The 24,311-nt window shown below is 46.9% G+C and overlaps 1 protein-coding gene across 1 annotated transcript; it reads left to right on the plus strand.

Annotated features, from left to right (window-relative positions):
• The first annotated feature begins 794 nt into the window (after positions 1-794).
• Positions 795-24,091, plus strand: ccdc187 (coiled-coil domain containing 187). Its single transcript, XM_083674907.1, has 12 exons — positions 795-1,127; positions 1,885-2,004; positions 8,989-9,051; positions 9,537-9,675; positions 9,971-10,061; positions 14,384-14,486; positions 18,802-18,923; positions 19,139-19,216; positions 19,521-19,655; positions 19,867-19,961; positions 21,024-21,124; positions 21,836-24,091. Exons 2-12 carry the CDS (start codon positions 1,956-1,958, stop codon positions 21,982-21,984), a joined length of 1,125 nt encoding a protein of 374 aa, XP_083531033.1. The 5' UTR covers positions 795-1,127; positions 1,885-1,955; the 3' UTR covers positions 21,985-24,091.
• Positions 24,092-24,311: the final 220 nt, after the last annotated feature.

Genomic DNA, 24,311 nt, shown 5'->3' on the forward strand with positions numbered 1-24,311 from the left:
GTGAAAGAAAGAAGATGAGAGGATTGGAAGGCACAGAAAATGATGTCAAGTGTTTTCCAACCCCCAACTGTCCTTTATAGTTTCTGTCTGTCAGTCTTGGTCTGAAAAGGTAAAGTTATTCTTTTATGTGAAAAACGCTTCCTTGGTCAATACGTCATTGGATGGGGGGGGGGGGGGGGTGCGGGCGTGGCCTCATTGTCCCATGCACATTCATGCCTTCTTTGATAGTAGGCCTACAACAGCTGTACGTTCTTAAGAAGCTCCTCGAAGACAAGTTATGTTGCTTTTGTGACTGATGACATCCTCCCTACTCCACACAACTCAGGTCCCATCACAGGGCCTCACGCTCAATTCGTATGAAACAAAACGCAGAACACCAAATTCCCTCGTGACCATTTAATACTGGGCTTGTTGTTCTTGAATACAGCCAACAGGTGGCAGAAAATGACTGGAAATTCTATATTTTGTTTAACTCATGGTTCAGTTTCAACTTTCATTGCACAAAGACTATATCAAAATGTGATTGCACTAATATGAGTCTGTACGGTATACTTGCTATTAATGGGACCCCTGTATGCTAACAATTATAATATTGTTGGTATCTTGTGAAGTCTACAAAATGTTGAACTTTTTTAACATTTATTTTTCCACAAGGGGCCAGTCACCTCGAAGTCCTCGAAAATGTTATAATAACCATTCGCGCACCCGCACACACGCACGACCTGTCACAGGTCTCTGTGAACGTCCCTTGAGTCTGTAGTTGTACGCCCTGCAGACTGGTCTGTCTTCGCCACTGAACAAGAAGCCTGCTGTGGAGAACAACCCGTGTTGACAGGAAGAGTGGGGGCAAAGTTTGTCCGAGCTCGGTTCCCATCAAACAACCAGCTTTTGACGCGTAGTCGCTTTGTTCCATTGATAAACTGTAAAGATAGTTCAGATACAGACAGGGACGCCTGAGATGTGAATTTAGCAACTTATTCTCGAACGTCGGAGGCTTTGCGAATATGAAAGGATAACAGCGGACCAAAGCGCTTGGATAATCAGGGAACCTAGACAATAAATTGACACCACTGTTTACTTGTTGAATGCGGTTGTGAGCAAACACCCACAACAAGTGCGGGATCCAGGTAGGCTACAGGCAACATTAGATATACGTTTTTGCAATGTTCTTTTGAATAGAGTCCTCTTCCATACGGAGGTAATTTACATTGTTGAACGTATATACAACAAGGCACCTGACAATTGTTTTTGCCTTATGCATTATTTATTAATTGTACATTAGGGAATGTCAGAATAACTTATACAACGAAAGATGCAATTCCAGGTGCGAGTACAAGGAATGCGGAATTTGGCTACATACTGTATAAAGCTTTTAGCTCGAGTTACTTTTTCCCAACGTGCTATGAATGCTATAGTATGCATGTGTTACATTGTAGCGTCACGATGTTTATGGCAACACGTTGTAACAATTGTAGCAGCTTTTTGTAGCCTCTGTCGACATATGGAAGCCACTGAGGAGATCTCTTTCTCAACCAAAATTCCACTCCATATACCATAGCCTTCATGGGAATAACGCATTTGTAATATGTCAACCTATCACTGCAAGTCAGTATTGTATATTGGTGGCACATGGTGAACTTGACTGACTGAATCAAGGTCTATAGGCTACTGTAAACTATACCCTTGCACCCTGAGAGCAAGCAACGTGGTGAGGCAGTGATATCCCTTGGGCCTGAATAGAAAGACACCAATCCATAACCAGGCACATTGGAAACTAAATAGCATAATACGCTTGATGTTTAAACTTGTTAGTATCTGTGGCCATGGACACTAAGTAGTTTACACTTTGAAGAATAATAACTAATCAGTGCCATCATTCCCCAGGTGTGCCTGCGTTGACTTTGACCAGGTTGTCTGAGTGCCATGAGTCGGTGACTGTACCCCCAGGGGCAGCTATGACAGAGCTGGAGATAGATCAGTCCCACCTGCCACGCGTCCAGGAAGGTAAGAGGACCAACGCTCACTCACTCAACACTCACTCAACATTCAACACTCACTCACTAATGCATCGCATTAGCCTAAATGGGTCACACATCATTTGAAAGGCCAAACAAACAGCAAAGCCCACTCCCACCTGCTCAAAGCCCACTCCCACCTGCTCAAAGCCCACTCCCACCTGCTCCAAAGTAATGTGTCAACGTGCAACCTTATATTTATTACCTCTGGTTCCTACCACAATCTTATGCCTGACAAAGGTCTCTGACTGAAATGTTGCACCTATTATAAATTATTTCACTTGCAAGCAGAGACGGTGTGAGGGAGACACTTTTTTTAAGTGTTACTGTGCAATTGGGTTGTTGTGGACATGTTCAAAACCAGTCCCCTGTGTAAAACCCTCAGAGAGATAATTGAAGAGAGCTGAACTTGGTTGCTCGGTGTTGCTGCAGAGGGTCATGTGATTGCGCTTTTCTCTGTCACTCTCGTCTCCACAAACACTTGGTTTCCTGTCTGGACAAAGAGCTGCACATGTGATGTTTTAGCACGGCAAACAGACAGACAGACACCATTCAGCCTAGTAGGCAGACAGGTCCCAGCATGGTAGACAGACAGACCCCAACACAGCAGACAGACAGGTCACAGCCTAGTAGACAGATAGACAGCGACACAGCAGACAGACAGGTCTCAGCACAGAAGACAGACAGGTCCCAGCACAGAAGACAGACAGGTCCCAGCACAGTAGACAGACAGGTCCCAGCACAGTAGACAGACAGACCCCAACACAGCAGACAGACAGGTCCCAGCACAGAAGACAGACAGGTCCCAGCACAGTAGACAGACAGGTCGGACATTGTCAAAGTCAAAGCTGCCGGCGTATGCGTGACCTGTACGGTGCCGATAAGAGCCAGGAATGTGATGGCCTTTCCAGATACTCTCTACTCCCACTGATTACTGAGGGAGCAGATGGGCCCTGAGAGACGCGCTCTCTGTTATAGAAATCACTCTGCAACGCTCAGGAAGTTCTCTCTTTAAACTGCCATAGGATTTTACGAGTCAATTAGGAAAGGTTGCTTTTTGCGGCTTGACGCAGTTTTACTTATTTCTTACGTATTGTTTGTTTATTCACGAGCGTGATCATTTGTAGGCCATAGCTGGGGAGTGGTGCAGTGGCTTTGTCATTGGCATCTCTGCATAAAGAGGGTACTAATGAGCAGGACAGCAATAGGTTTCTATTTTCACGCGGAGATGATTTTCCTTTCCGCCCTTGTTTCCGTAGACAAAGGCCACACTGTGTAACATTCAGTTTTCACGCTTTATTAGGCAGCGAGCTGGAAACCCACAAGTCCAGTAGTGGATTCTCTTCTTATGAGTTGCTCACTTTGACAATGGAAGCAATCCAAGACTGTCTGAGTGTCTATCTGCCAACTTTTCCCCCCCTCACAATTTGTTTTCACCCAAACAAATGTCAGAAATGCTTTCATTGTTTGTCTCAGGGTTTACCCATAATAGTTGAGTTATTTATCTTATTTCCTACTGGTGTATTTATGCTTCAATTTCCTGAAGTGTGGTGGGTTCCCACTGTCCTGCTTCTGCCTCTCCTCCTTGTTCCCCATCCTACAATCTCGGCCAAGTCAACTGACTTTGTTTTCACTCCCTCCTTATCGGTTCCAGTCTTTTTTTTCTCTTCCTCTGGCTGCTTTTCCTGATATAGTCCGGCTCGCTGGGGGAATGCAGCTCCCTGAGGAATTCCCCTCACCCCCCCCCCTCTCACCCCCTCTCACCCCCTCTCACCCCCGCCCCCTCTCACCCCCACCCAAATTACACTTTCTCCAAGTGACCCACCACAGTCTCGGAGGCACTTAGCCGTTCTCTCTGCTCTGCATACAGCTCAGTCCAGCCCAGGAGCTGATGGACCCAATCCTAGTTAAAACATTGAGAGAGAGAGAGGGGGGGGGGGGGGGGTAAAGGAAGGCTTGTGGTGCAGGCAGCTTAGAGAAAACAGGGAACCGTAGCAGCCCACAGCAGACTGGGGAGGAGTGTGGGTGCGTGGGAGGGCGGGCAGTGGAGTTTGGCCTAAAATAGAACCCCCTTGTCACTTTCTCCCACTCTCCCTCCTCCGGCTCCTTTGTCTGCCAGCCACTTCACATCAGCCCCGGCCAAGTGGCTGGTGTGATAGAAGGGAGAAGGGTCTGTGTTTCTCCAGCGGCTTCCTTGCAATGAAGCTTTGACACATTTGCATTAGCCTTGAATTGTTTAAACAGTCATTTTCCTAATGCACACTGTAGTGCCAGGACCTTTTTTTTCTAACTCGGAAAAACTCACATGATCAGGAAAAAGTCCTAGCCCTACTGATCCATTATTGACCCCCCCCCCCCCATCCCCCAGTGAGGGAAGATTAATGGCAGGGGAGGGTTGTGTGTTTGCCTGGAGGTCGTAAAGGGCATGGCCTCTGGTAACGACCTGCACTTCAACCTTTTACTGCTATTCCTTCAATTCTTCATTCCTTCAATTCTTCGTTCTTCAAGTCTTCCCCTCTCCTCCCTCCATGTCTTCCTTACGTTGATGATCCGTGGTTAACCCCGCCCACCCTCCTCTTGTCTACCAATATGTGTTGTCCACTTGATTGTTCACTCTCTATATCCTCTTACCAAACAGCCATGGCAGGCGCGTGTCAATGTCCTTATAAAGAAGCTTAGCACCTTGAAAATACATCTGTCCTTGCCCTGAACATGTGTTTTTGTTGTGGCCCCTAAATGCCTCAAACCCTGTCATGTAAAACCTGTTTTAAAACTCATAATAACACGTTCTCTCGGTCCCTCCCGACAACGCCTCTGGACATGTAATCTGAGCGTTGTTTCAAAGGGTTGAGAGAACAGAAAACAAGTTAACCCACAACGCAGCCACTCCCACTCATGACTGATCTCCCTCCACAGGCCTTCCACAGCTTCTGTGTGTGTGTGTGTGTGTGTGTGTGTGTGTGTGTGTGTGTGTGTGTGTGTGTGTGTGTGTGTGTGTGTGTGTGTGTGTGTGTGTGTGTGTGCGTGTGCGTGTGTGTGTGGGGGGGGGGGGGGGGGAGTTGAGACCTGGAGAAAGACTTAAACTCCTGAGCAGGCTTGTCCTGAAAGGCCTGTAGTCAGATTAGGCCGTAATCCCACTCTGTGACTGACTGGACACATTAGGGCAGGTGGCTGATCCAGTTAGTGGCGCACACAAGTCTCTTTAGTCAAACAACAGGTGGAAGTGTGTTCGCCTGTCTGTCTCGGCAAGGGTTAACTTTTAAGGGTAAATCTTAAACCGCCAACGCTGGCGGGACTGGAATTCAACCACAGCGATTGAATTCCATTCAATGTATGTCTTGGTGTTAAGGAGCGTTCTGACATTGTATACATTGTTGACCACCTTTGCATACTGTCTTTCAAAAGAAATACTGAATAAAACTCCCTGTTTTTTTGTTGAACAGTCGGTCTTTGTTGGGAAGCATGACTTTCTCCCATGTTACAGGGCTCTAGGCTTCCCTCCCTTCCCTGTTTACACAACTCAAGACAAAGAGGAGACATCCTCAATTAGACTGGCCCTGTGAACTCCAACTGCTCATGTAAACCCAAGACGTGACATGGCATTGTTAGAGTAGGGTGTAAGTGTAGGGATCGAAGGGCAACAGCGGGAGGGATGAACACTAAAAGAGCTGTAGTCTCAAACAATTCGAGAGAGAGATGGAGAGATCGATCCATCATTAATCATTAACATATCCCAGTCAATGCAGAGAAGGTTGTGGAGACAGACGAGGGTTTATTACAGGGCCAGGTGTTTTTAATGCGCCCAACTCCTGGCCCAGAGGCTTTTATCATCCGAACATACTGTAGCGGCTGCCGTAATCTCCTCCTCAGTGATGTCACATCCTGTGTACGTAAAGTATAAAAGGAATGGAGAACACACCCAAGCCGAGGGGCCGACTAACAGAACATAACTCAATACTTCATGAAAATGAAAGTTTCCCACTCTTCTTCTCTCATTGCTGTGACATTTATCACCTCATCAATGCTTCGGCTCAATAGCGCTCCTTAAGGTGTCATCTCCTTTGTAGTGGACAGTTTGGGGAAAGTATTGTTTCAGTACATTTATATCTCTTTATATACACTCACCGAGCACTTTGTTAGGAACACTATACTAATACTGGGTAGGGCCTTCCTTTGCTCTCAAAACAGCCTCAATTCTTCGTGGCATTGATTCCACAAGATGTTGGAAACATTCCTTTGAGATTCTGGTCCATGATGACATGATTGCCTCACGCAATTCCTGCAGATTTTTCAGGTGCACTTTCAAGCTGTGAATCTCCCGTTCTACCACATCCCAAAGGTGTTCTATTGTAATCAGATCCGGTGACTGGGAAGGCCACTGAAGAACACTGAACTCATTGTCATGTTCATGAAACCAGTTTGAGACGACTTTTGCTTTGTGACGTGGTGCATTATCATGCTGGAAGTAGCCATTAGAAGATGGGTAAATTGTGGCCATGAAGGGATGCACATGGTCAGCAACAATACTCAAATACGCTGTGGCATTCAAGCGATGATTGATTGGTATTAACGGGCCCAAAGTGTGCCAAGAAAACATTCCCCACACCTTTACACCACCTCCACCACGAGAAGGTGTACAGGTGTTCCTAATAAAGTGTTCGGTGAGTGTCTGATTTCAGTGATATGTAAGTATTTGTATGAAACAGACATCTGGAGAAGCCGTGTCTGGTCAGAATGTGTTGTTCTGTCTAAACTGGGGAGACCGAGCCATGGTGGGGGGAGTCTGTCTTTCAAACATAGGATGTTTATTTTGTCCTAAGTGACTGGGCCGCCTCAGTTTGTTTACACACACACACACACATACACACACACACACACACACACACACACTTACAGTGCAGACAGAAACATTCAAACCCTTCTGTAAATCCTTTTAATAAGCAAAACAATAAACCCACTCTGGAGCTCTTAAGACTAGAAGAGGAGATCAAAGGAGGGAGTAATATACTGCGTTTCTTTTCCACTTTTACGATTCAGATGTTATGTTGCGCTAAACATTAATCACTAAACAACCTCGCTGGCCAGCTACTGTAATATCCTCTCCCTTACCAAGCACTTCTCAGGACATCTGGGAACACTTTGCCTCTGTCTCCTTAATCTCTCTGTTCCTGTCTCTGTTCCTGTTTCTGTCTCTGTTCCTGTTTCTGTCTCTGTTCCTGTTTCTGTCTCTCTCTCCTTCTGTCTCTCTCTCTCCAACTCACTCTGAACTTCTCAATCTCTTTCTCTCTCTCTCTATTGACTTGTGGTGGCTGTAGGCCTGAGGGAGGGTTAATAATTGTAGATGATAGTCTCTCTCTCCCTCTCTCTCTCTCTCTATTGACTTGTGGTGGCTGTAGGCTTGAGGGAGGGTTAATAATTGTAGATGATAGTCTCTCTCTCCCTCTCTCTCTCTCTCTATTGACTTGTGGTGGCTAGAGGCCTGAGGGAGGGTTAATAGCATGTAAACTGATATGGGATATTACCATGTTCAGCAGGTGGCCAGACAGACTGCGGTACGTCTCAACCCATCGTGGGAGATGTCTCTGTGTAGCACTGCTGGACCATAATGCTCCAGGGTGATTGATTTGGGGGTCAGAGGTCACTGGTGTTGCTGTGGAAAGTCTTGTGGGGGCCCCCCTGATAGGCACACCCTGAGGGCGGGCACTAAAGATAGATCTACACCAACTGATCTTACTCCCCAGGATAGGGTCAGAGGGGTATAGAGTTTGTGGTCTTTTATATGGTAGAAGGCACCACATTTCACTTCAATTTGTTATTCAATAGAATATAACTGCTTTCATGTCGATAACTTCATCTTCACTTTAGTCTAAAATCTACCTTGCAAGTTTAAAATCGCTATTGCATTTAACTTTCTATGTCTTCGCTGTGTGCCAGGCTGTTTACGTGTTTGTTTGTGTGAGAGAGTGAGTAAAAAGGTTGGCCTGAGTGCAGTGTATTCTGTGGGCCGAGTGGCAGTAGGGAGGAGCCCGTCAAGGCCTAGAGTGGCCTCAATGGGGCCCAGTGTGTACGTATACACACACACACACACACACACACACACACAGCCATGTTTGGTCCCCAGACTGCAGCTGCTGTCACAATTACAGACTGGCTGTCCCACTGAGACGCACCCGCTGCTCTCCAACCGTTAAAGTCATTGACTGTGGGCAGGACCGTACAATAATAGACCCAAACACACAGTGGTGGCTAGAGCCAGTTTAGTAGATGTGTTTGTATACATAATGTACAGATGTTCGCTTGTTTAGCTTCAACTGTAGAGTGTGTGTGGGGCCGTGTGGCCGGCCGCTCCTGTGTTTTGATGGGGTGTATAGTTCTCTGTCAACATTTGATTTCATGCTGCTGGATCCTACAAACAGGGAGGAGGTAGCTTCCATGGACAAAGAGGGCACCGTGTGTGTGTGTGTGTGTGTGTGTGTGTGTGGGGGGGGGTATTGTATTACTAGATCTAGCAGTTTGTTTCGGACTTGTATACCTTTCCTGTTGGCCTCTTGGTCCGTACATGGATGTGCCTGCGGGCCGGGTGGAGTAGGACAGAGGGCCATGGCTCTCTATTGTTTCAGGGAGTGGAGTGCACACTGCACACTGCACACTGCTGTCTGTGCCAAAACCCCAACTGCCAACTGCATTGTCTCTCAGCCCAATTCATGCCTGGACTGAGAGCCATAGGGCCGGGCACTGCTGTCAGTTCATTGGGTCAGTTCATTTCTTCCTGTAAACATCAAACAGAGAGGTTAGTTTCGCTGTGTTTAGTCGACGTTGTCTTTGAATGAGGTCTCAATGTAAAAAGAGACGTGTCAAAGTTATCTCCTCTTCATTGTTTATTTCCAGTTTGAATTGCATTTTGGGTTGTTTTTTTTGCAGTTTAATTGACAAACGGATGTGTTTTTTTGATGTCCTGCCCTCTCTCCTTCAGTGTGCGGTGTGTTTGCTGTACTGGAGGACGGGGCCTTGGCACACAACTTGCAGGAACAGGAAAGTAAGTACAATGTCACACTGACCCTCACAGTCATTTGACTGAGTTACTGTACTGTAGGTGTAGCAAGGTGGAGCTAGGGTTAGGGCTGGGGCTGGTGTTAGGGCTGGAGCTGGGGTTAGGGCTGGAGCTGGTGTTAGGGCTGGAGCGAGGGTTTGGGTTTGGGTTAGGGCTGGAGCTAGGGTTTGGGTTAGGGCTGGAGTTGGGGCTAGGGTTAGGGCTGGAGCTAGGGCTTGGGTTAGGGCTGGAGCTGGGGATAGAGTTGGAGCTAGGGTTAGAGTTGGAGCTAGGGTTAGAGTTGGAGCTAGGGCAAGGGCTTGAGTTAGGGTTAGGGCTGGAGCTGTGGTAGGGGACTTCTGAGTGTGTCAACCAACTCAACCAGTTTCTCTTACAACACTCCTGGCCATGTTGTGAAATGTACTGTCGTGCCTGTGGCCATGAGGCCATTGTTAATGTGGACCCCTGCCCTCTGCTCTTCTCCATCCCAGTTGAACAGTACTACACCACCAACATACAGAAGAACCAGCTGGTCCAGAATGACATCCGCATTGCCAAGAGACTCCAGGACGAGGAGGAGGAGCAGAGGGCCCAGCAGAGAGCCCTCGTCAGCCAGGCTTCTAGGCAACTGTAAGGGGAACTCTGTTCTGTTTAACCACATACACGTACTATACACACACACACATTCTCTCTTCTCTTCCAGCAAGTGTAACCCAACCCTTTGGTCTCTGCACACTGTCTGTGTCACCGTCTTCAAACAATCTCCACTGTCTCTACAAACATGCCCTCCATGAACTATCTCAGTGGAGCTGAGGCGCATGAGGACTGCCAGGTTGTGACAACCCTAACCCTAACCTGAACATGAAGAGGGTGGTCTTCTTGTCTCTCAGTAATCCTCCTCCTCCTCTCCCGTCTGTTGACCCAGCCTGGAGCAGGATTCCGAGTACGCCCGGATGATCCAGGAGGAGTTCCAGAGAGGTGTGGAGGAGGCACGGAGGAGGGAGAAGGAGGACGAGGTGAGCTGATAACAGCGCAGTGGTTTACGGTGGTATAATGCTATCCTGGTTCCACATCTGTATGTGCTTTAGCATAGTCTTGGCTGATTAGTTGGCTTAGGGATACAGCATCCAGATCTGGAACCAGGCTGGTTTAATACAAATGCCATCATATTCTCAGTGTTCCAGCTGGATTTCCACTACCTGCCTGCAGATGAGGGGAACATCGTCTGTTCTCCCCCTCCAAAGACTAAATGGTTGTGTAATAACCTGGGATCAGACCAGGGAGCCTCTGTGAGACTCTGATTTATCCGCTCAAGCCTAGTGCTATGAGAGGGCCATTTGAGCAGAGTCAAAGGCCAGCCACAGAGACGAACTGTGAGCTATTAATCTGAGGGAAGGGTCAAGCACTTTCCCTGGTAATTGACTCCAGATATGCTTCATCCCCCTCATACACATGGACACACACACACACACACACACACACACACACACACACACACACACACACACACACACACACACACACACACACACACTCCTCCCTCTTCAGTGAAGGTTAGTTTGAGGAGAAACAGGCTGGGTGCAGAAACCAAAGCCATTGTCTTTCCAACTTTTTGGAAAACATCCCTTGTAGCCTCGGTGATGAATAAAGCTGGGTAGTTAATGTAACATCTTAAGTGCTTGGTGTGCAAATAGCCTAAGTGACATTTTACACATTTTACAGCAGAGCCAAAACAAAACATTGATTTTGAGGCTATTGTGTGTACATCTTTATTTATCCACTCTAATTGAATGCAGTTAATGGTGTCAGTTAGCTCCTTTCACCACTTGATGGATCTCATCAAGAGCTTTCTATTATACCACTTTATATATATAATTTTGGCCAAAATCTCACTTAGGCCCTTTGCACGCCAAGCCCTCGATTTCAAACCTTGACTCCGTAAAAAAATTTATCAATAAAAAAGCAACTAGGTCTTCCCAATGACAGAGTTTCTAGACAAGTCTGTATAAAGAGTTGCTGCTCTTTGTGTCCAGCACTGACGAGGTCAGCTGGCAGTTGCATTCAAACAGGCAACATCTTGGTGTCACTAGCCCTGTAGCTCCACCGCAACATGATGGAGATCAACTCACCTGTCTGACCCAGACATGAAGACGTCTCCCATCCAATCACCTCTTCTCGGCTGCCTCAACAGGGCCAGTCCCTTGTGTGTGTGTGTGTGTGTGTGTGTGTGTGTGTGTGTGTGTGTGTGTGTGTGTGTGTGTGACACAGGCCAGAGACAGTTCAGTTAAACAGTCATGTGTTTTGCCTTAAAGACATGCAACATTAACAGTAGTTGTTGAATACAAAGATGGGAGAAAAAAGAGAGAGACTGGTTCTGTTGATAATTCACCACCTGCCAGATTCTCTGATAGGCCTGAAGAAGCGGCCCAGGTCTCACATGCTCACCTGGAAACTATTTTCCTTTGCCCTGCAGTTTCCCTTTAATTGACTCTGCTCAAGAACCGTTCATAAAGGCTCCTTGTTTGGAGTGTGTGAAGTCGGGGGGGGGGGGGGCGGGGGTCCTGTGGGTGTGTCCGTCCTACTGGAGGGGGTTAGAATGGTGATGTTTTGGGTGGTTTGGCTAAAGAACAGCAGTGCTGCTGTAGGCGGGGGTGGTTGGCCGTGTGCTGGTTTGCCAGGCTTGTTTGTGTGTGTGCTGTATTTAGAATCTTCTTCCTTCCTGCATCATGGTGGTTTTTGAGGACCGGGATAATAATACCCAAATCCCCACACAACCATATAATGCATTGATTCAATTGCAGGAAGAACTGACAGTCAGCTGAAAGCTACATGTTATAATAACTGACTTAATTACCCCTCAGAAGTAAAGGTCAGTGTTTTTGACTCATCTCTAAAATCACTAGCCTCAGCTTAATGAATGTGTCATTCCCTGGCACATCAGTGTTAAACGTAACGGAAGAGCCTCAGCGCTCAAAAGCAGACTCACCTTTATGGAAGACTGGCTGCTTGCTCTGTGGTGTTGATTAAATATTAGCATCCCTGCAGACTGTGTCCATAATTAAGGAGCAGAAGGCAGCAGGCTGTGCAGTCTAAATGCCAGATCCCCATGGCACTCCGTGAGATAACCTGTCTTGGCTAATTGTCTGCTAATGCTGAGCTTGGCAAACTTGGCCCAAGCACACTGCGATTTAAACTTGAGGAGTTGTGTTTGCTGTTGTGCCTCTTAATCCTTTTTTAAAAAAAATAATTGTTTTACCACTTTACAGTTCTTGTTGTTATTAGAGGTATTATTGGTAACACTTTATTTTAGTGAACACATATTACGCACTCATTGGTAGCTTATAAGTGTTATTTAAGTGTTATTTATTTAAGTGTTATTAATGTGTTAGTGGGGGATTAAGGTTGGCCTTGAGTTTAGGGAGGCTAGCCAGTAACCCCAAGGTTGCTGGTTTAATCCCCGGGTGTCAGCCAGTGATAGGAGGGTCACATGCTGAAATCACATCTACTTGGTCAGCTACTACATGACTAATAAATGGCTAGTAATACCCCACAATTGCCCGATTAGTGACTTCTTAAACACGTATATGCTACAAATGAGTGCCTTATAATAAGTGTCACCGAATGATTGAACCAAAAGGCATATTGATCCAAATCTGCTCATTGTTGGTGATGTATAATCAAGACAAAGAGAGCTTTATTTGTAAAGTGCTTTTCAAAAGATGACATTTAGATTCATAAGAGATCCTGTATCAAGGCAGGGGAGGCTGGTGGAGTTAGAAATCAGAGGATGGGCTCATTGTAATGCATGGAATGAGGAATGGTATTAAACTCATTTAGTACCAAGGGTGAATAAAGTCGCCCAAATTGTCAACATTCTAGAGCCAGAGCAGAGAGGTCTCTCTCCTTCAGAGAACAGAGGACTGTTGCCCTTGGACAAGGTGAAATGCCCAGTTGACAAGGTGTTAGTGAAAGTGAAGCAGTGCTCTCCCTCCCTCCCTCTCCTGCTCTCTGTTAGGGCACTCAGCAGTTTTTCCAGGCCAGGGCCCCGGCTGAGGGAGATGAAAGGTTGGCTTGTCTCTCTGGTCTGGTCTGGTCTGCATGGCCTCTTAATTTCCATTGAGTCAGCCCCAGGCCTGCCTGAAATATCCAGCCCGGCCACCTGGAGCAGGCTTTGTGCTGAGCAGCAACTCTGGGCTGAGCAGCAACTCTGGGCCTGCCAGCTCTGCCCACAGCACCACTCACTCAACCAAGGTGGATCTGTATTCAGGTCTGCCTCCTCTGTGGACACTTCTCCAATGCAGCCCCCCCCCCACACACACACACAGGCACAATATAATGAGAGAGACTTCTAGTTTTTAATCTTTAATCTCATTCATTTTGCAGTCTCCACCCAGGACATTTAAATGTCTTTTTTTTTACAGATCAAATGAAAGACATGTTCTTGTAGTGTAGTGATGAGAAGGCGATGTTTTGTTTCTCTTCTCTTGTTTGTTTCAGTGAACCCACTTAACCACCAGAGTTAATTGAGTGCTGTATCACTCAATGGAGGCCTGTCGTCCTCATTGTTTTGAAGTTGGATAAAGAGCGAGGGCAATAAGCATCATGTTGATAGACATTGCAGATTGCACCTTTGCCTCAGGGATTACTTTGAAGATTTGTAGTTGTTGATATTGCTCCGTTTGCCTTTGTAGTCTTGGGCTACTATCACTCATTTCATCGCATCTTCATCACGGACAACATCATACTGACACCTTGTGGTGATAACCGGTACAACATTATACTCCCCTCTTGGAAGTGGAAGAAGCGGATCAGTGGAAACGTTTTTTTTTTTTATTTTTTTTTTATTTTTTTTTTATATAGGGTGGAAACAGAACAACCCAGTGTCATTGATGCCAGAGTGTGCCTACACACTGGCACGGGCCACTGTGGTTAACTTCGCCCATCATACTTGGCAGAGAGTGAACTTTGAAGGCAGAGGTTTGGGCCTGGTTTTTGCCTGACTGTTTCTGTTCTCTCAGTTAAAGTACTTAGAGGTTTTTCTGTCTCTTAAAACACTTCCTATGATCATTTGCTATATTGACACTTTCGCAGGAAGGTTACGGCACAATGCTATTATCTTCCCTGTATGCAGTCTATGAGTGAGTGCTCTGCTGAATGTGAGTGTGTGAAAGATCTTTTTAAAACCTATTTGATACTTGCTGATGAGGGCTGATTTGATTTCTATAATCTCAAAATTGCTTTTATTGTAAAAGTGCTGACGAGTTCACAGTACTGTTGCTCCACCGGACACATTGAAGGATGAAGCGACATCACTGACATCATCCTTTATTTCCCACAGGAGATAGCTAAACGCATCCAGCAGGAGGAGGAGGAGGAGGAGGAGGAGGAGGAGCAGCAGAGAGTTCGCCAGAGGACCAGTAGACAGCAGAGCCTCAGTGATGGTACTGTAACAGCTTCTATTCCTTTATGGTCGAACAGAAATGACCTCCAGCACGTTCACCATCTGACATGGTTTAACAATAATACGGTTGGCTTTAGAGGCCCTCGTATGTTGCCTGCTGTCAAAGCCTGCTGTACACAGTGCTATTATGAGCCTGACACACAGTGCCCTTCAAAAGTAGTGGAAAGAGGAAGGAAAAGGGCACTGTATTTTTGCATGACTGACTCATGTATGTCACACAACACACATTCATGTCAGATACAGTGACCTATATGCTCCCCAACGGCTTTGGGGAGAGTAGTTAGATTAGGGATGGAGATTTGTCGCCATAGTGGCATTACCAGTTCCATAAAACATTTACATAAAGACATAACAGCACAGTCATCATTAGTCACCATACACAATGTTATGTTCTTTTCCATATGGCATCATCACTCTTTAGATTGTAAGGTCTCAAAACGTGATCGTGGTTAAGTCCTCCCTGTATGTCATGTTTATGAAGCGTTACAACACACACCAAAGTGTGAAAAAAAACCCTCTCCTCTTTATCATCTGGCTTCCTTCCGTTTAACCTCGCTGTGACCTCTGAAATCATGTCTGAATGAATGAGTGGTGGGTTGGTGGGTTGGTGGGTTGATTGAAATCCTACCTGTGGTCCCCTGTCTCGTTAGTGTGACCATTCATCATCATTCTCTGCACTGTGATCATCCTGAAGTGTGGTGGGCCTTGAATGGGGCTTGTTGATTATGATTGGTGCATGCCTACTGTACCATTTCCTTGGTGATCATCAGGACAAAATAGAACACTGAAGAAAAGGAAATCGCAACGCTTGATGCATCCTCGGTCCTCTGTGGCTCAGTTGGTAGAGCATGGCACTAACAACGCTTAGGTTGTGGGTTTGATTCCCGTTGGGACCATATATACTGAAATGTATGCACTCACTGCAATGTAAGTCGCTTTGGATAAAAGCGTCAGTTAAATGGCATATATGCAGGGGACGCTGGTGGAGGTAGAAATCGGAGGACAGGCTCATTGTAATGCACGGAACGGAATGAGGAATGGTATTGATACCATTGGTGGTGGTGGTGGTGGTCAAATCTTGCTTGCCTGTAGAGTATAGACTGTTTAACCCTGTCCGGCTCGGCTCGGCTCGGCTCAGCTCTGCATGCTTGGCTTAATTTACCCTGCCCTTTCATCTTGACATTTCCATCTGCACCCACTTCTCCACAGGTCCCCAGCAGCTCCCACAGAGGGCCTTATCACCTCAGCCAGTCTGCCAGAGCTACCTTGTTGATAACCAAGCTGTTGGCTGTGCATCTCATTCGTCTCTCGACAGCGTGTGTTTGAATGTGTATTTAAGACTAATCTATTAGAATTCAATGGTATGATGCCTTGTTTGGGTCCTATAGGATTATGAACTACTATATACCTTTGTCATTAAACCTAGTATGGTCCCTTGTTGCTGTGATGGCCTGCACCCTGTGTCACTGTTGCTCAGGCACCATCTACTGCACCTGCCTGTTTTAAACCACTAACCCCCTCACCCCCCCCCCATCCCCTGCTTTTGTGTTTGCATGTTTGGCTTGACTAAAGACAGTGCCAGCGGTCCAGACTCGCCATCCCCATCCCCGTGCCACCACACTCCCACCAGCCCGCACCAGGCAGAGGGGCAGCACCACCTACCTGCTGCCAGCAGGGGGCAGTGTTCTACCTCTGACCCACATTCAGACTGTGCTGAGCCTCAGTCTGGGTCCCCCAAGGCAACAGCAGGCCAGAACAACAGAATTCTATGGACAAACGATGGACACACGATGGATCCCATTAGACATATCAAAAATGATCTCCGAGACCCTGACTGTTTGAGTGATGGCTCAGACTCGGACATGGATGCAGTTTCCCCTGTTCAGCTGCCCTCCCTTGAGAAACGGATCAACACTGCCCCCTGTGGTCGCCAGGCTCCTGTGCATCACCTACAGGAGAGGAACTACAGTAGTCTCCACAGCAGCTTTAGAGAAGAGGGCAGGGGGTGGGAGGAGGACAGGGGGGGCCGCGAGGGGGACAGGGGCAGCCGGGTAGGGGACAGGTGCAGCCGGGTGGGGGACAGGGGGTGGGAGGGAAATCGCAGGGAGAGGGACAGGGGTGGTCAGGAGGGGGACAGGGGGTGGGAGAGGGACAGGGGCGGCCGGGAGGGGGACCGGGGGGGCCGAGAGGAGAGGGAGGAGAGGGATAGGGGATGGGACAGGGATCACAGAGGGGAGCATGAGGGCAGAGAAAACAGCACACACAGAAGCAATGGCCATGACAGGGACCTCAGGTCAGAGGAGGTGAGAGAGAGGCGCTACAGTAGCAGTGACTCTGCCAGAGGACGAGACCGGGACAGAGACATAGACGAGGACAGACACAGGGACAGAGACATAGACGGGGACAGACACAGGGACAGAGACATAGACGAGGACAGACACAGGGACAGAGACAAAGACGGGGACAGACACAGGGACAGAGACATAGACGGGGACAGACACAGGGACATAGACGGGGACAGACACATGGACAGACACGGGGAAAGAGATGGGGACCGGGACAGGGACATAGACGGGGACAGACACAGGGACAGAGACAGGGACAGACACAGGGAAAGAGATGGGGACCGGGACAGGGACATAGACGAGGACAGACACAGGGACAGAGACGGGGATAGAGACAGAGATAGGTACAGGGACAGAGACATAGGCGGGGACAGACACAGGGAAAGAGACAGGGACAGACACAGGGAAAGAGATGGGGACGGGGACAGAGACAGGGACAGAGACAGGGTGAGGAGGAGCTGGACCTACAGAGAGGGAAGCAGGGACAGACCACATGTCCACTTCCAGGAGCAGGAGGCCAACCGGCGCTTTCACAGTTACCACGGCGACAACAGTAGCCGAGTGTGGGAGATGCTGGGCCATGCCCTCAGAGAAAGGGGCGTGGCTGTGAGGCAGAGCTTCTGTGCACCTTCACGGCATGTCAGGGGCGTGGGTAGCCAAGTTGGCCAGGTGCATGCTGGGGGGGACGTGGCGCACTGTGACGCTCAACCACATCAGAGGGCTTTCCAGAGGGCGGTCCCCACCAGGCGCAGTTACCATGGAGACATCAGGGAGCGGAGGAGAACGTCACGCAGAGATGACGACAGTGACAGAGCGAGGCGCCATGACAACCGGACTACAGAGGAGAACGGTTTGGCGAAGGTCTGTGATGACGACGACGACGACGACAGTAGAGATTGTGGTCTGGCCAGCAGAGAGAGGGGGGGGAGCAGCAGGAGGAGGAGGACTTTAGACCCCAGGCAGAGGGTCGGCTCAGGGGGGGATGAGGTGAGGGGGGTGGCCAGTGTACGCAGACTTGACCCTGGTGAGAACGGGGTGAGGAGGAGTGCCAGCCAACACTGGCATGGGCATAAGGAAGAGGAGGAGAAGGAGCACGGCTCAGAGGAGGCGCAGGAGGAGAGAGCGAGGAAGGAGGAGAGGCGGACACAGAGAGGCCCACAGCGCAGCCAAAGCTTCTGCAGCAGGGAGCCCCCTACCAGGGCTAGGGCCTGGCACAGCAGAGCAGGTAACGCCCAGAGCTGCAGCCACCTCAGAGCTGCAGCCATCTTGACAGCTGCGGCTTGGGAGCAGAAACCTCTCTGTGTGTTCATCTGCTCCTCTCAACCTCAATCATCAGTTGAATCTGGGAGGCTTGAGTTCTCGCTGGGAGGGGTCTCGTAGGAAGGGCGTTCTTCACAAGTGACATTTCCTCTGTACTGCTGCTATTACTGTGAAGGGCTGATGGTCTTGATTGAAATCATCTTCTTTTCATCATCTGTGGTTTCCTTTTTAGACTAGCTGCTGTTCTTCACTTCCTGTCCTCATTTGTCATCATCCCCATGTCCTCTGTGTTCATTTGCGTCGTGATTGTTGTTGCTCTCTTTGGTAAACCTTATTTTCTTGTAAAATGTATACTTGTGATTCCTCTCATCTCTCTTTACAAGGTTGGCCTTCTCTTAGTCCCAATCACAGCATCACTAGGGCCAGGAGTTTTTCCTGTTTTCTGGTGACTTGAGGAGGAGGAGGAGGAACAACTCTGGGCCCTTATTACAATCAGTATATAGTTACAGTATTTTCCTGGTCAAGTCACATGGTCAGGAAAAACTCACAGCCCTGGACTCATTTCACAGTCTGTGAATTATACCACATCATGGCATCTCCCACTGTCACACACACACACACACACACACACACACACACACACACACATCTGTTCCCTGAGCCTGCCTCACCCAGCCTCCCCTCTGACAGGAGCAGCACTGCAGCCGCAGCTGAAGGGGGCATGTCTGGACCTGGGCGCCCTGCAGCAGGTGTTGCAGGATGAGGAGCTGGCTCGCAGGCTGCAGGAGGAGGAGGAGAAGCTGCTGCGGCGGGTAAGGGAGGCCGGCGCCACCTACAGGCTTTGAAAGGTGCTGTTTTTGTGGGGGGAGAGGAAGAATTTTCAGTTGCTGAATTGGAATTTCGGTTCACTGCCTAAATTGAAATGAAGTTGATCCCAACCCTGCCTCTCACCCCTACTGGGTGACACCCGGTGTGTTGCTATAGCTGGCTAACCTCCCCGTGTCTGGGACTGGTGTTGTCATTTCAGATCCCTCAGCCAGCAACCTCCCCATGCAACTCTTACCCACGGGAGGACTTCAGAGTGGCACAAGTGGCTCAGGATGAGGCAAGATAAATCAGAATTTCGTTTAATTTCATAAACATGGCATAATAGCACTACCTTGCTTGGACTTATGACGGCACAAAGACTACTTTGTGAATACTGACTGTTTCTGACTAGCACAGTGCTTTATGAAATTTCCCATGAAATGAAAAGTAATATCTCATTACTCATCGTACTGAAGGCTCAGCACAATAATGTGACCCTCAAAGCCAGGAGTTTCCCCACAGTCTACCTGCCCAGTGCGTGACAAGCCTATTGTTTCTGATGTCCCACTTTGCCCTTTGTTGTCTGGTGTCCTATCTGACAGGAAATTGCTCGCTTCATGCAGAGGCAGGAAATTAAGTCGAAGCGTCGGTCACATGACCTGGATGGCTCTGGGTCATGGCGTGAACACAGAGAAATGGCTGACCCCCATGACAGAAGAGTGGCCAGAGAGAGACAGGTAGAGACAGGTCATTTTGGACTTATAATGTATTATTGTGTATATATGATATTAAACATTGATATTTTCCCGAAAGAGAATTCTGCACCGCATCCATCTTTCAATTTTTAACACAAGGTAGCAGTCACTACAGACCTAGTGAGAGAGTGATCAGTGATCACTCACTCCCTTATTCCCAAATGAGTTTATGACTTTTTCTCTCATTTCAAAGGTCCAGCGGGAGAGACTGGACTCAGAGGGTCTTCCCTCTCCTAGTGAGGACTGCCCCCCAGAGCTCCAGCCCCCCAGTCCCACCACCACAATCACGTAAGTCTTTTCTGCTGTTGTACAAGGCTAGAGAGCCCCAGGCTGGAAGGGGTCTAGTGCATACTGTGGTATTGTCCTCTGTGGCTCAGTTGGTAGAGCATGGCGCTAACAACACTTAGGGTGTGGGTTTGATTCCTGCTGGGACCATATATACTGAAGTGTATGCACTCACTGCAACGTAAGTCGCTTTGGATAAAACCGTCAGCTAAATGCATATATATACTGTACATTACTGACTTGATGTTAAGTGGCAGTGTGAGTTCAGTAACCTTTACCTTGACCTTAAAAAACCTCATTGATCCCGCCCAATTTAGGCCCAGTGATGGTATGCCAGGGAAAACCTTACCTTTTTCTGCGCTTATTAAATGCATACCATTCCCCAAACAACATAATTACAAAGAAAGCAGGGAATTGACTTGCCAGGATCTTTAAGCTTTACAACATCTTTCGTGGGATACAGTACGCTAACCGCTACGTCTGTAATGGCAAAAAATATATTTGTACTATTTTGTTTTAGTTTTATATGAAATGTATTGACCTTTCTGTGACCCAATGTACTTTGTTATTTTTAATTATGTGACTGAGGAAGAACCAAAACCAACTGCTCCTTCTCTTGTATCAAAGATGTTATGTGACCTTGGAACACTCCTAACTGCAGGCTGAGGTTTGAGATAGTGGCTCACAACGCCTACGCAAGATATGTTTACCCCTAGACCTATGACGTACGAGCATTGGAGTTAAGGACGGTCCTCTCCTCAGCCACAGCATCAGTATCTGAATCCACACTGTTGGTGAAGGAATGCTGATCCAGCTGACCAACGTTGTATAATACTTTCTATTTGCATTAAAACTCTCAACTGAGACCAAACATCGTTTATTGTTGTTCACTGAAAGATTTCCATAACACGTCTCCATCAAAGACATTCAGAATTGGGTCACACTACACATCAAGTCACTTTGTGTAACAACGCGTTAATAAGCTGTTGTTACTAGAGTGACTAGTGTCATTGACAAATTGTCTTAAAGTGTTAAACCAGAATTGCGTATCGAACAACTTTACAGACCGCCGCTGCCAATCAGGAACATAGCTGAGGAGCTGGATCCGACCTTCAAGGCCAGGAGGCAAGGCAAGGAGCGCACCCAACCGGGACAGACTACCTCAGGTAGGGGTCACGTCACGTTGTGGTGGAATTCCAAGTTAAAAATACTTTGAAATAAAATGCCACAGACTAGAGCTGATGGTTTATTCAGAAACGTCTATTCACAAGTAATAAAAGTAAACACGTTTGCAAAGGGTTTTTTTTTGTTATCCTTTCAGACCGCCATTTATACTTTCAAATATAGCTTACCTCCCTCATATGCAAATCACTTATATCCACCAATATCATTCGTCTCCTACATCTTGTCACGGCCTGGTTTCCCCTCCTATTTGTAAAGACAGTTCTTGCATTACTTCATATTGGTGATGAGCTCATTGGGTTTATTACTGTTATTCTGGTGCCTGGCACGGTTGACCTTATCTTCACCTACCAATGAAATTAGGGTTTTAATAAATCTTCACTCCCTCTCTCCCTTATCCTGTTTTTTTCACGGAATAAGTGTATCTTGTTTCCATATTCTGCTCTCAGCTTGTTTGTCCTGTCCATCGCTAACCTGTGCTCCCTCCTGTAACCTTTAAAACATCTCCACTACTCTCCCCTCAAAAATCAACCACTGGCCATCCTGGTCTTAATTCTCTCTCTACCTTTCCTTTGTGAAATTAGGAATCTTTAATTTCTATAGAAATGTTCCATGACGTCACGTCACGTCACGGTAGCATGTATATTCATACAGAGCTGATCTATCATCATGAGACCTCCTCTTGTCTTCTGCAGGCCCACCCTGCCAGTCTCACTCTGCTCCCCACTCCAGCTCACACGACTTCCTGGAAGAGCCTACCTTCATCCCGCCCACCAAGCGGCCAAGTGACAAATCAGGACGCACCAAACCCAAAGAGAAGAAGGAGAGCTGTAAGCAGCAGTGATGTCAGAGGCGTTACGACCTGGGAGCACAAGGGACCCTAACCTCACACCAGAGACATGCTATGTAGAGAGATACAGTATGTTGTGCTACCGCACCCCCCCCCCCCCCCCCCCCCCCGCCCTCCCACACACACACACACACACACACACACACACACCTGGCTCCATTTTTTTTCTTCCTCAATTTTTTTCTTCCCCAACTAGCACTTTAAACCAGTTGAAATGAACATTGGGAATTTTGTGTTGTTTTTGTTGATTTGACTGGTGTACTGTATGTAAACTCATTGTCTCAAAGGGAAGAATGACAGTTGATTGAAGCAGACCCGCAGCTGTTACAGTGTCTCTCTAGTAGTCTACAGTGTTGATGCGGTTAATTTCAGTCAGTATACATTGTTATTGTTTGTTACTTTTATTTGTTGTTGTTCCGTTGTTTATAGGAAGATTTTTAGTAAAGCACCAGGCGATTAATGGCAGCATGTTAACTCACATTTGACAGATGTACACAATCCAACCCCTCTGATTGGTAGGAAAAATACTAAAGTGGTTTGTTTTTGATCTTCTGGGAAATGGTCAGTTGGGTAATGCTGTAGAATCCTAGCACACGTTTATGGGTATCCTCATCTGAACTATAATATTTACAGTTCAGCCCCTGTGTATATAATTCAACTGTATCGTGTTTAACACTTCACTGGAAGTTCACTAGAAACACAGCATTCTGATGAAATGAGGCCTGAGAAATTCATTTCCCTTGAACAGTAACTGGTCACAGGCTGTTTCTCAACTGTTACTTGACTCCTCCACTACAGGGGAGGCTGGTGGAGGCAGAGGACAGGCTCACTGTAATGCATGGAATGGAATCAAACACGCCTGTTTGATACCATTCCTGATTTTATTCAATGTATAACAATGAGCCCGTCTTCCCATTTCTTGCTCAACTCTCTCCCTTCGCAAATACCATTGGAGGAACCTAGATCTCCTCCAATGTGTGGAGGACACGAGGAATCAAGTTTCTGACAACTGAGAAAGGTCCATGGAGTGGTTATGAGAGCCGGACATCTTGAACGCTTCCTCAAACTATCCCAACAACTGCTTGCGTCCCATCATTTTCCAGTGCCCCAGCTGTCTTTCGGGGCCAGTAGACCGACAATCAGAGCTAGTACATGTATTATTTGTTTTATTTTTCAATTTTATTTAAAGCTTGCATTTGTATGCCAAACCATCCAGTAACTACATGTTAGACCGGCATGGCTGGGCTTGTAGTTGTAGAGCTGTGTTATTACTTTTTTGCATGATTTATTTGAAGCACACCTGTATGTTGTGTGCTCACATTTTGTAATGTATTAGCAGTTATTTTGTATCTAAATGGAACTGTTCACCCAAACTGGATTACATTTATTTGGTATTGATAAATCAGTGATTCACATGATGTTCTGTTCTTTGATGTTTGGATTTAGTCTTTAACAATGAAAGATTACAGTCCAAAGATGTACTTTTTTTTCATTTTGTGTCCAGGCTTATGTGTTTAAACACAAGCAGTCTATGTTATGTTTCTCTCTTTTATAGAAATATACTTTACGATTGAGACACTGAGTCATAAGCACTAGTTTCAGCACTCTCATGGTTTTCCCTTGAAGTTACAGTTCTCCTGAATAAAACATCCTGCCGTGGAATCTCAGCAAAGTTGTATTTTCCCTCTGTCTTAGGGACACTCCAGTCTACACTAGACTAGACTTCTACAGTCTACACCAGACTAGACTTCTACAGTCTACACTTCTACAGTCTACACCAGACTAGACTTCTCCAGTCTACACCAGACTAGACTTCTACAGTCTACACCAGACTAGACTTCTACAGTCTACACCAGACTAGACCTCTACAGTCTACACCAGACTAGACCTCTACAGTCTACACCAGACTAGACTTCTACAGTCTACACTAGACTAGACTTCTACAGTCTACACCAGACTAGACTTCTACAGTCTACACCAGACTAGACTTCTACAGTCTACACTAGACTTCTCTCTTTCAGTTTCTTTCAATAAGTTATTTTTGGTGAATTTCCTGTTAAAACCTCATTTCATGGTAGAATAAATATAGTAATAGTGTCATATAAAAACAGTCAGAATGAAATTACACACAGTGTCATCTAAAACATGGTGCCTGCCAGTCTAGTGGTTGTTGACATGAAGGTGGGCGTGTTTGAAATATGTGCTAGTCATAGCCACAACCGTGATTGGGTGAGAGGAAATCTCACTTCTCCTTTAGGACGGGCTGCAGTGAAATGCAGATAGTCCAGAAATAAAGATATCATTCCTAAAATGTTGTCATA

Source organism: Argentina silus (assembly GCF_951799395.1).
Source record: "Argentina silus genome assembly, chromosome: 8".
In the NCBI taxonomy this organism is placed as follows: domain Eukaryota; kingdom Metazoa; phylum Chordata; class Actinopteri; order Argentiniformes; family Argentinidae; genus Argentina; species Argentina silus.